We start from the raw sequence: 13,741 nt of genomic DNA on the forward strand, positions 1-13,741 counted from the left end.
TCCTCTTCCTCCTCCCATGGCTGAGGAGCGCTGCATTGGGACCGCAGGGCTCCTGCACCCATGTATCTGCCCCCCCCACCCCAGCGCCCCTCATCCAGGGGCTGAGAGAGAAAAATAACTCCGGGGGACCCCCAGGGCCGGGGGTCAGCATGGGGTGCTCACCGTCCCCTCTGCCTGTCCCTATGGTGCTATGGCCCCTGCCACCCCCTCTGGGGACGTGAGAGGGCTCAGCTCTCGTGTCCCTGTCCTGCTGGGGCCACAATTGGGGACCATGCAGCAGCACAGCCCCAGTCCCCCCCCCCGCCCCTTCCTCCCTGCCCCGGGTTGGACTTTTAAGACTTTTTTTGGTATTTATTTTGCTTTTTACTGTTTGTAAATAAAGTGCCTGAACCCTCGGTGCCCCCGGCTCCGCTCCTGCCCCAGCGCTGCTGGGGACACGCAGGGCACTGCTGGCCTCTGCCTGCCCCCTCCCGGGGGGGGACACGGGCCCCAGGAAGGGCTGTGGGGTGAGATAAGTCCCCGCTCATTGTGCTGCCTTCCGGCCCCACTGGCTGCCTGTGACTGCAGCCAGCGCCGCGCCTGCCATGGGCACATGCAGCCACAGTGGCCGCTGCAGCTGCCACCGCAGCCACCCCATGGCTACCAGTGCCACTGCAGCCAGATGATCTACTGCACCCAGATGTGCCACTGCACCCAGATGTGCCACTGCAGCCAGATGTGCCACTGCAGCCAGGTGGGCCGCTATCGCCACCCTGGCCATCACAGCCATCCTGTTCACCAGAGCCAGGCATCCCGGTGCCGGCAGAAGTGCCCCCGCAGCCGCATCTGCCACCCTGGCCACTTGATGCAGATGTGCAACCACCGCCAGATGTGTTCCTGCATCCACATGTGGCAGCGCAGCCTCGCAGCCGGCACAGCGGGGACGGGGGGGAGGGGATGGGGGGTGTTAGTTTTTAGAATTTGTTTATTTTCTGCCCCCCCCAATAGCCCCCTCATAGCCCCCCATGGCCCCCCCAACCCGCGGGCAGCACGCACAGGGTGGAGTGGGGCGCCACCTGGTGGCCACAGGCAGCACCTGAGCGGGCAGGGACAAAACCGCCCGGACCGGCTCTGGGGATCTTTACACACATACACACATTATACAGACATATATACACACTATATACACATTGTACACACATATACACATTATACAGACATATATACACACTATATACACATTGTACACACATATACACATTATACACACATATATACACACTATATACACATTGTACACACATATACACATTATACACACATATATACACACTATATACACATTGTACACACATATACACATTATACACACATATATACACACTATATACACATTGTACACACATATACACATTATACACACATATATACACACTATATACACATTGTACACACATATACACATTATACACACATATATACACACTATATACACATTATACACACATATACACATTATACACACATATATACACACTATATACACATTGTACACACATATACACATTATACACACATATATACACACTATATACACATTATACACATATATATACACACTACATACACATTGTGCACACATATACACATTATACACACATATATACACACTATATACACATTATACACACATATATACACACTATATACACATTGTACACACATATACACATTATACACACATATATACACACTATATACACATTGTACACACATATACACATTATACACACATATATACACACTATATACACATTGTACACACATATACACATTATACACACATATATACACACTATATACACATTGTACACACATATACACATTATACACACATATATACACACTATATACACATTGTACACACATATACACATTATACACACATATATACACACTATATACACATTGTACACACATATACACATTATACACACATATATACACACTATATACACATTATACACACATATACACATTATACACACATATATACACACTATATACACATTGTACACACATATACACATTATACACACATATATACACACTATATACACATTGTACACACATATACACATTATACACACATATATACACACTATATACACATTGTACACACATATACACATTATACACACATATATACACACTATATACACATTGTACACACATATACACATTATACACACATATATACACACTATATACACATTATACACATATATACACAAATACACATTGTGCACACATATACACATTATACACACATATATACACACTATATACACATTGTACACACATATACACATTATACACACATATATACACACTATATACACATTATACACACATATACACATTATACACACATATATACACACTATATACACATTATACACATATATATACACACTACATACACATTGTGCACACATATACACATTATACACACATATATACACACTATATACACATTATACACACATATACACATTATACACACATATATACACACTATATACACATTGTACACACATATACACATTATACACACATATATACACACTATATACACATTGTACACACATATACACATTATACACACATATATACACACTATATACACATTATACACACATATACACATTATACACACATATATACACACTATATACACATTGTACACACATATACACATTATACACACATATATACACACTATATACACATTATACACACATATACACATTATACACACATATATACACACTATATACACATTGTACACACATATACACATTATACACACATATATACACACTATATACACATACACACATATACACATTATACACACATATATACACACTATATACACATTATACACACATATACACATTATACACACATATATACACACTATATACACATTGTACACACATATACACATTATACACACATATATACACACTATATACACATTATACACACATATACACATTATACACACATATATACACACTATATACACATTGTACACACATATACACATTATACACACATATATACACACTATATACACATTGTGCACACATATACACATTATACACACATATATACACACTATATACACATTGTACACACATATACACATTATACACACATATATACACACTATATACACATTATACACACATATACACATTATACACACATATATACACACTATATACACATTGTGCACACATATACACATTATACACACATATATACACACTATATACACATTGTGCACACATATACACATTATACACACATATATACACACTATATACACATTATACACACATATACACATTATACACACATATATACACACTATATACACATTGTGCACACATATACACATTATACACACATATACACATTATACAGACATATATACACACTACATACACATTGTGCACACATACACACATTATACAGACATATATACACACTATATACACATTATACACACATATACACATTATACACACATATATATACACACTATGTAAACATTATACACACATATACACATTATACACACATATACACATTATACACACATATATACACACTATATACACATTATACACACATATACACATTATACACACATATATACACACTATATACACATACACACATATACACATTATACACACATATATACACACTATATACACATTGTACACACATATACACATTATACACACATATATACACACTATAGACACATTATACACACATATACACATTATACACACATATATACACACTATATACACATTGTGCACACATGTACACATTATACACACATATATACACACTATATACACATTGTACACACATATACACATTATACACACATATATACATACTATATACACTTACACACATATACACATACACACATATATACACACTATATACACATTGTGCACACATATACACATTATACACACATATATACACATTATATACACATTATACACACATATACACATACACACATATATACACACTATATACACATTGTGCACACATATACACATTATACACACATATATACACATTATATACACATTGTACACACATATACACATTATACACACATATATACATACTATATACACATTATACACACATATACACATTATACACACATATATACACACTATATACACATTGTGCACACATATACACATTATACACACATATATACACACTATATACACATTGTGCACACATATACACATTATACACACATATATACACACTATATACACATTGTACACACATATACACATTATACACATATATACACACACAGAAGCAGCTCTGCAGCATTTAACATCTTGCTTTGCAGAGGTGGCTGAGGTTTTTGGGCTGGAAGTCAGCTTGAATAAGACAGTAGTCCTCTACCAATCTGCACCCCAAGAAGATCATCGCCATCCCCATATTACCATCAGCGAGTCAGAGCTTAAGACAGTTCAGCAGTTCAGCTATCTGGGAAGCATCATTTCCTCGGATGCCACGATCGACAGATATAGACAATAGAATAGCAAAGGCATTTAGAGCCTTTGGAAAACTCCATAAAAGAGTCTGGTGCAATAAACACCTGAAGAAAAGTACAAAGATCAGTGTCTATAGAGCCATTGTATTGTCTACTGTTTTATATGGGTCTGAATCATGAGTCATCAGCACTGCCTCCGTACAATTCTAACCATCCATTGGACTGACTATGTGTCTAATGTCACTGTCCTCGAACAGGCAGGGGTCACCAGCATCGAGGCCATAGCGCTGAAATTGCAGCTGCACTGGGCAGGGCACGTCTCTAGAATGAAGGATCACCGCCTCCCCAAGATTGTGTTTTATGGTGAACTTGCCACCGGTAGCCGCAAGAGAGGTGCCCCAAAGAAGAGATATAAGGACTCCCTGACACAATACCTTAGCCTTGGCCATATTGACTACCATCAGTGGTCCACCTTGGCCTCCAATCGGGACACTTGGAGGCACACCATACATAATGCCGCTGACTCCTTTGAGAGCTCACGAAGAACCAGTCTTGAGGAGAAAAGATAATGCAGAAAGATTCACTCCCCACCTGTACCACCCAAGGAGACCTGCTGCTGTGCTTTTTGTAGCCGGATTTGCCTAGCCCACATCGGCCTTCTTAGCCATCAGCGCACTTGTAGTAAGCGTGGGCAAAGCCCTTCCCAAATCTTCATTCGTGAAGTCAAGCCATGATGATGACACACACATTATACACACATATATACACATTGCACACATTGTGCACATACATATACACATTGTACACACATATACACACATACACACATATATACACATCGTACATGCATGTACACATTGTACACACATACACACATTGTGCACATACATATACACATTGTACACACATATACACACATTATACACGCATATACACACATTACACATACATATACACACATTACACACACATATACACACATTATATACACATATATACACATCATACACACATATACACATTGTACACACATATACACATTGTGCACATGCATATACACATTGTACACACATATACACACATTATACACACATATACACATTGTGCACATACATATACACATTCTACACACATACACACATTATACACTCATATACACACATTACACACACATATGCACATCGTACACACACATATACACACATTATACACACATATACACATCATACACACATATACACATTGTGCACATACATATACACATTGTGCACATACATATACACATCGTACACACATATACGCACATTATACACACATATACCTCCTTCCCCTCTACTCTGCCCTGGTGAGACCTCATCTGGAATATTGTGTCCAGTTCTGGGCCCCTCAGTCAAAGAAGGACAGGGACCTGCTGGAGAGAGTCCAGCTCAGGGCAACTGAGATGATGAAGGGAGTGCAGTATCTCCCTCATGAGGAAAGACTGAGGGAGCTGGGTCTCTATAGTTTGGAGGAGATTGAGGGGTGACCTTATCAGTGTATATAAATATATAAAGGGGGAGTGTCACGAGGATGGAGCCAGGCTCTTCTCAGTGGCAAACAATGAAAGGACAAGGGGTAATGGGTACAAATTGGAACACAAGAGGTTCCACTTAAACTTGAGAAGAAACTTCTTCTCAGTGAGGGTGACAGAACACTGGACCAGGCTGCCCAGGGAGGTTGTGGAGTCTCCTTCTCTGGAGACATTCAAAACCCGCCTGGACACGTTCCTGTGTAACCTTATCTAGGTGTTCCTGCTCCGGCAGGGGGATTGGACTGGATGAGCTTTTGAGGTCCCTTCCAATCTCTAACATACTGTGATACTGTGATATACGCATTGTGCACATACATATACACATTCTACACACATATACACACATTATACACTCATATACACACATTACACACACATACACACATCGTACACACACATATACACACATTATACACACATATATACACATCATACACACATATACACATCGTACACACATATACACATTGTACACATGTATACACATTGTACACAAACATATACACATTGTGCACACATGTACGCACTGCACACACACATACGCATTGTACATGCACATATACACATTATACACACATGTACAAACGGTACACACACATATACAAATTGTACACACACATACATGTTGTACACACACATACACACACATTATACACACACGTTTACACATGTACACATTGTAAACAGACATAAATATTGTACACACACATATACACACATTATACACACATGTTCATGTTGTACACACGTCTAAACATTGTACACACAGATACACATATACACACATGTACACATTATGCACACACACACATAAGCACATATATTCATATACATATGCACATGCACATACATAGACACATACACATATATACATATACACTTATACATATATGGAACTGTAATGAACAGATGCTGCTGGGGCTATATAAACGCACACCACACACAAACAGTGTTGGTGTTTTATGTATATATATCTATGTATTTATGTAAGCACATGAACAGAGTGATATTTTTTAATATTTATATATATATACACACATTAACAGACACTGATGGAGTTTCTTTTATACATATATATGCACAAACACAGGCAGTGATGGGTTTATATATATATATACACACATCCACACACACTGATGGTTTTTATATATATATATATATATATACATACAAACACACACACACTGATGCAGGGTTTTTTATACACACACTGATGTGGGGTTTTATATATATATGTATACATGCACACACACACTGCTGGAAATTTTTTAATATATATATACACACACTGATGGTTTTTTATATATACACACAAGCACAGATACAGTGTTTTTTTTATATATATATATATATATACATATATATACACATACACACACCCGCCCACACACACTGATGTGTATATATATACACACATATATACACATATGTATACACATATATATACATATATACATATATACACACATATATACATATACACACACATATATATACATATATACACACATATATACATATACACACACATATATACATATATACACATATATACATATATACACACATATATACATATATACACATATATATACATATATATACACATATATATACACTGATGGGCTTTTTTTATGTCTACATATACAAACACAGACACTGTTTGTTTTTTTAATATATATTTTAATATATATTTTTAATATATATATTATTTTATATATATATACACATATGCACACACACTAACAGACACTGATGTGGTGTTTTTTTTATATTTTTTATATATATATATACAAACACAGACAATGATGGGTTTTTTTTTAATATATATATATACACACACAAGCACACACACACTAACAGACTGCTGGAATTTTGTATGTGGATTTATAAATATAAACCATATAAATGCACATAAACTCAACCACACACAGGGACACACTGACCAACACTGTGGAGTTTTTATAGATACACACACAAGCTAAAAGGCACTGCTTTTTATCTAGTTACACGCATACATGCACACACACTGACAGACACACTGCTGGGGTTTTGTTTTATATATATATATATAAGTGTGTATACGTATACATGCACTCAAACAGATACTGTTAGTGCCAGGTGGTTTTTTTCTGAGATTTATTATATATATATATATGCAAACACAGTGTTTAATCTGTCTATAGATAGATACATATATGTATACTTTATACACACAGAGAACAGTGTGATTTCAAACAGCACTGCCTGTGCACTTTGTATAGTTGTGGGTGTGCATACTGTGTGTCTATACATATATATATATGTATATAAAACCCCAGCACTGTGTATATACATATAAATAGAACCCCAACAGTGTCTGTGTATGTATATATGTGTGTATCTATATATGTGTATATGTTTATATATATATATGCCCCAGATCCCCTCGGTGCCCTGGTTCCTCCGTTCTCCCCCCCCGAGCCCATCTGTGCTGAGCCATGCAGTAAAAATCCATGGCAGGGGGTTGGAACTGGATGATCTTGAGGTCCTTTCCAACCCTAACTGTTCTGTGATTCTGTGCTTCTATGGCACATGTGTATGTATATATATATATGTCTGTGTGTGTATGTATACAAACCCAGCCATGCCTGTCAGAGTGTGTGCCTACAGCTCTGTATTAGCAGCAGCATCTGTGTGTGCACACACACACAAACACACACACACGTGCACATGTGTGTATACATTTGGTGTGTCAGCTTGTGTGGCTACATAGGGGCCTCTATCAGCGTGTATCTACTCACACGAGGGTCTTACTTTGTGTATACACACATAGGGGTGTGTTTCTGGGTGCATCAGTGCCTGTTAGTGCGCGTGTACCCATATCAGTAAGTGCACGTGTGCAGGTATGTGTACACACGGGGTTCCTGTTTGTATGTATGGGGTTTCTATATATGCATGTATATACAGGCTTGTCTGTTACTCTGTGTGTGTACATACACCCACCTACCCCCCCATATCTATGTATTTGTTACATATGTATGTATATACATATGTATGTATATACGTATGTACGTATATACATGTATATTTGTTACATATGTATATACATATATGTATATTTGTTACATATGTATGTATATACATATATGTATATTTGTTATGTGTGTATGTATATATATACATATGGCATACATTATTATGTATTTCCATATATGTATTTATACATACATGTGCACAGGGCCTGTGTGCATATACACACACCCCTGTCTATCTATGTATTTATTATAGAAGACATACATTATTATATATTTCCATATATATTTATATATGCGTATACATACATGTGCACAGAGCCCTGTGTGTATACATGCATCCACAGAGGGTTGTCAGTAAGTGTGTATGTGTGCACAGGGTGGTGTTTGCGCATACATACACTTCCCTGGGTATTCTTTCTTCCTTACCTACCTTCTACAAGCTGCAGGTAAATTACCTGGGTTTTAACTGTTTTGTTTCATAAATATTCCTTCAAATAGACAGTCTCCAAAAGCACCTCAGCTTCTCAACAAGCCCAATTCCAGGAGAACCGCTTAGACACCATTTCAAAACCCTAGGAAAACACTTGTGTGTTGGCTAAATCTTTACATTCCTGGTTGCACCCCAGCAGCAGACCCCAGCACCTGATTTTCTGTGATTTGACACAAACTGGGTTAAAAACCAGTTCCAGAGCTGGGCTACAAGCACAGGATGTGCCCCAGAGCTGCTGCCGGCCTCATGGGGGAGACAGGAGGCAGGACCATGCAATCACAAACCACTCAGCAGCCAGTGCACATCACCCTTTATTCAAAAGCTGTAAAAAGAAGCTCTAAACCGTTTCCAAGTTTGGCTTTGGCAGAGACGCATCAAAACGCACATTGGCAACAACGGGGGCAATGATCCAGCGTGGCCTAGAGAGAAACTGGGCTCAGGAAAGCTGGAGCACTTCCAGCAGATCGGAGGGGCTGGAAGTGCTCGTGGGCAGGAAGAGCCGTTTGTGAGGTGAGGAAGAATGAGCTCTGCCATCACTTGAACCCTTCCTGCTGCTTTTCCAATGAAGGCCCAGCTTTTGGGCACTGGAGAGTCCCTGAAAGCGCAGTGAGATGCGGCTGTTCCACTGCAGACATCCCACCAAGCCAAGGGACAGCACAAAGCGGCTCTAAGGATGATTTTGTGTCTGGCAAGGGAAGACCTAAGCACTCCCCAGGAGGCACAGCACCGGCTATCATTTTGGCTGTCCCACCCTGCAGTGTGGCCCCAGAACCAGGTTCCAGTTTGGCATGGAGGCATCTACTGCCATTGAGTGGGGACAAGGAATCGAAGCCAGGAGGGTCCTGGAAGCGCTCAGGGATCCTTGGAAAGCTGCCCTGGGAAAAGAGCTTGGTCACATCCCAGAGGAGAGCTCCCCACCCTCAGCAGGGGCATCACAGCATGCGAGTCACGACCATGGTGAGGAAGTCCTCGTAGCTCAGGCGCACGTTGCCCACCAGCCCCGTGTCCTTCTCGCGGAAGGCGTCGGTCGTGCTCTGGAGCTGCATGCAGATCTGGATGAAGCGGTCCAGCTGGATGCTGGGGCTGGGCGATCGCTGGGCATAGCGGGCCAGCAGCAGCTGGCTGAACTGGGGGCTCAGGTTATAGCCCATCTGGGAGAAAGCTGGGAGCAAGAAACACTTGGATTAAACCTCCCTGACAAGAGGGAGAGTGACTGCGCCTTGCCTGCCCCTTGCTGGCACACAGCCCACCTCCCACCGCCCCACGGCTTCCCTTGCAGCAGCGGGTGTGTGCAGGCAGGGCTCTCCCAAGGGAGAAACCAAACTAAAGGCATGAATTCCAGACATTTTTCCCCTCCATCAGACACACACACCCAAAAGCTCCTCCCAGAAAACAGGCCTTAACCGCATGCCATTTGAGGGGGCATTTGGGGTTTCCTTAAGGAAGGAAGTTTGTGCCACAATCCTGCTGGGGCTCCTCGTCTCCTGTCCCATGGGAAGGCTCAGTGCCAGCTCTGCCGTGGCTGGCTCAGCAAGCCCAGCATGCTCCTTGCTCCACCACCACTGCATGGGAGGCACCCCAGGAGCTGAGCTCAGATTCACCCAGCCCTGCTGCTCAGACGGCACCAGTCTGGGCTGGGAATAAACACCAGCAGAAGCAGATGTTGGTGTCAGCAGGGGTCAGGTTGGTGTCTGCCTCTCACCCACCTTGCTGGAGCTCACTGAAACTGATGGAGCCCGACTGGTCCCTGTCATACTGCTGGAAGAGGTTCTTCCACTGCTGGATGAAGCGCAGCAGGGCTGAGAAGCCGTACACATCGATGCGTCCTGACCTGGTCCTGTCGAACATGTCTGAGGAGGCACGAGCAGAGAGGAGGAGCAGAGCAGTGAGGAACGGAGCAAGGGTGCACTGCAGAAACTCCCAGAGAGCTCAGGATCTGTGCATGGCTCTCCAGCACCCAGCTCTGGCCCCTAAAGCTGTGATCAACCAGCACCCAAGAGGCTGGTAGGAAATGGCACCAAGCCCTGATGCTGGGCCATGCAGGGGAATGGGGTGACTCTGGCTCAAAACTGGAGCATTCTCCCCTTTCCTCCTGGCTCTCTGGGAGAAGGGGCTCGGGTGGAGCTGGGCTCCCTTTCCCAAGCAGCATTCTGAGCCCCTGACTCATGTCCCACACTAAAAGGGTGCTCACAACTCCCTGATTTGCCCAGCTCTTGCTCCAGAGAGCCCTTACAGACCAGCTGCCCAAGTGACACCCAGAGACAGGGGAATACGGCCTGGGCTGGGCTTCACCCTGACAGACCGGCACGAGGAGCAGCAGGAGGGCAGGGAGCCCCCAGACGCACTTATCATCAGCAGGCAGGTCTCATCGTTGAACGTCGACCAGTTGGAGTTGACCAGCGCCTGCTTCAGCTCCTTCACAGAGATGTACCCGCTGCCATCGGCATCCACCGCCTGGAACCAGGAGAAGGCCTCCGGGTCCACACCCGGGGGAGCGTTCCCTGCATGGGGAGAGGCCATCAGCAGCTCCCCCCTCCCCTCGGAGCGACCGCTGCCTGCTCTGTCCCGGCGGTGGCTCAGAGGCACCAGGGCCTCAGTGCTTTGTAAGCGGCGTTTCACAGCCCGATGATCCCAGGGAAACGGGCTGGGAGCGCCAGGGCTCCGCACGTAGCCCCTGGGGGCTCCGGAGGCGACACGCACCAGCCCCCGGCACGACTCGGGGGCATAAACCCGGACGCTGACGCGTGGTCAGGAGGTTTAACGGGTGCTGCTCGGGGCTGGAGCCTCCTGAGCACCTTCCTGCACATCCTAACGCACCAAACCGGGGCTCAGCTTCACCTACGGGTGAACGGAGCCGAGCCGGCTAAGGGGCACGGGGCTGCGAACACCCCAACCCCCGCAGCGCCACCCCAGGGGCTCGCTACCGACCACGGCCGGGTCTCCTGAGCCCCGCAGCCCCACTCACCGCCGGGAGCCGCTCCTCCGTAAGGCCCGGGCTGGGGCCCGCAGCCGGGCGATCCGTAGGGTGCCCCCGGCGGGGCTTGTCCGTACGGAGCCCCGGGAGCTGGGGGGGCTCCGCTGCCGTACGGAGCCCCGGGGTAGGGCCCGGCCGGGGGCGCGCCGGGGGCCGGTCCTGCGCCGGGGAAGCCCTGCGGAGGGGACAGAGCCCGGGTGTGCGGCCGGTACCGGGCACCGCGCTGTCGCGCTGCCGCGCTGCCACCCTCCCCGCGCCCCGCGCCCCGCGCCCCGCGCCCCCGCTCACCCGGACCCGGACCCGGACCCGGACCCGGACCCGGACCCGGACCCCTCCGTAACCTCCGGACCCCGGTCCCGGCGCGGCCTCACCTGCCCCGGGTACGCCGCCATGACACAGCTTCCGCTCCCCTGACCACGCCCCCCACGGGAGGCACGCACGCCCATTGGTCACGCAATGACCCCGCCCCTCTCGGGGAGGGGTTTCAGCTGGGCGGGGCGGGAGTAAGCCCAAACGCCGAGGCGCCTTAAGGCGGCAATGGCCTTTGAGGGAGGTGAGGTGGGTCCCACCGCTCCCTCTGGATCATGGCCGGAGCAAGGCTGGGATCTACCCGGGATGGGGCCCGGGATCAGCACAGGAAGAGGGGCAGGATCAGACTGGGAGTGGGGCTGGGAACTCCGAAGGAGCTGGTCCGGGACGTCCCCAGAGGCAGAGCTGGGATCAACCCAAGAGCATGGCCGGGATCAGCCTGGGAGCAGGGGTAGGGCCAAGTCAGAGCTGGGATCTCCCCAGGAGCTGGTCTGGGGTTGCCCCAGATCACGACTGGGAACACCTGGGTCAGTGCTGGGTTCTCCACATGAGCTTGTCTGGGATTGCTCCTGAGGCAGGGCCAGATCCACAGATCAGGGCTAGGAATCCTTTGGAATAGGAGCTGGGATCTCCTCAGCATCTTTCCCCATCAGAGGGGTCTGGTGGGCACCGTGCCCCCAGCTGGGGTGGCCTTAGTACCGAGGGCTGGGGCTCCATGGGTGCGCAGAGCATCCCTCGGGCACAGGGATGGGGACAGGGACGTGGCGGATGCAGGAGG

At 44.8% G+C, this 13,741-nt stretch overlaps 1 protein-coding gene across 1 annotated transcript; it reads right to left on the reverse strand.

The window, feature by feature from the left end:
• Positions 1-9,975: 9,975 nt before the first annotated feature.
• PEF1 (penta-EF-hand domain containing 1) lies at positions 9,976-13,072 on the reverse strand. Its single transcript, XM_061360849.1, has 5 exons — positions 13,026-13,072; positions 12,646-12,829; positions 12,026-12,181; positions 11,387-11,530; positions 9,976-10,842 (listed from the first exon to the last, which is right to left on the reverse strand). Exons 1-5 carry the CDS (start codon positions 13,044-13,046, stop codon positions 10,613-10,615), a joined length of 735 nt encoding a protein of 244 aa, XP_061216833.1. The 5' UTR covers positions 13,047-13,072; the 3' UTR covers positions 9,976-10,612.
• Positions 13,073-13,741: the final 669 nt, after the last annotated feature.

The sequence above is a fragment of the Neopsephotus bourkii genome, unplaced genomic scaffold, assembly GCF_033783945.1.
Source record: "Neopsephotus bourkii isolate Nb327-2 ecotype Australia unplaced genomic scaffold, CSIRO-AGI_Nbou_v1 NB_1036, whole genome shotgun sequence".
NCBI lineage: Eukaryota > Metazoa > Chordata > Aves > Psittaciformes > Psittacidae > Neopsephotus > Neopsephotus bourkii.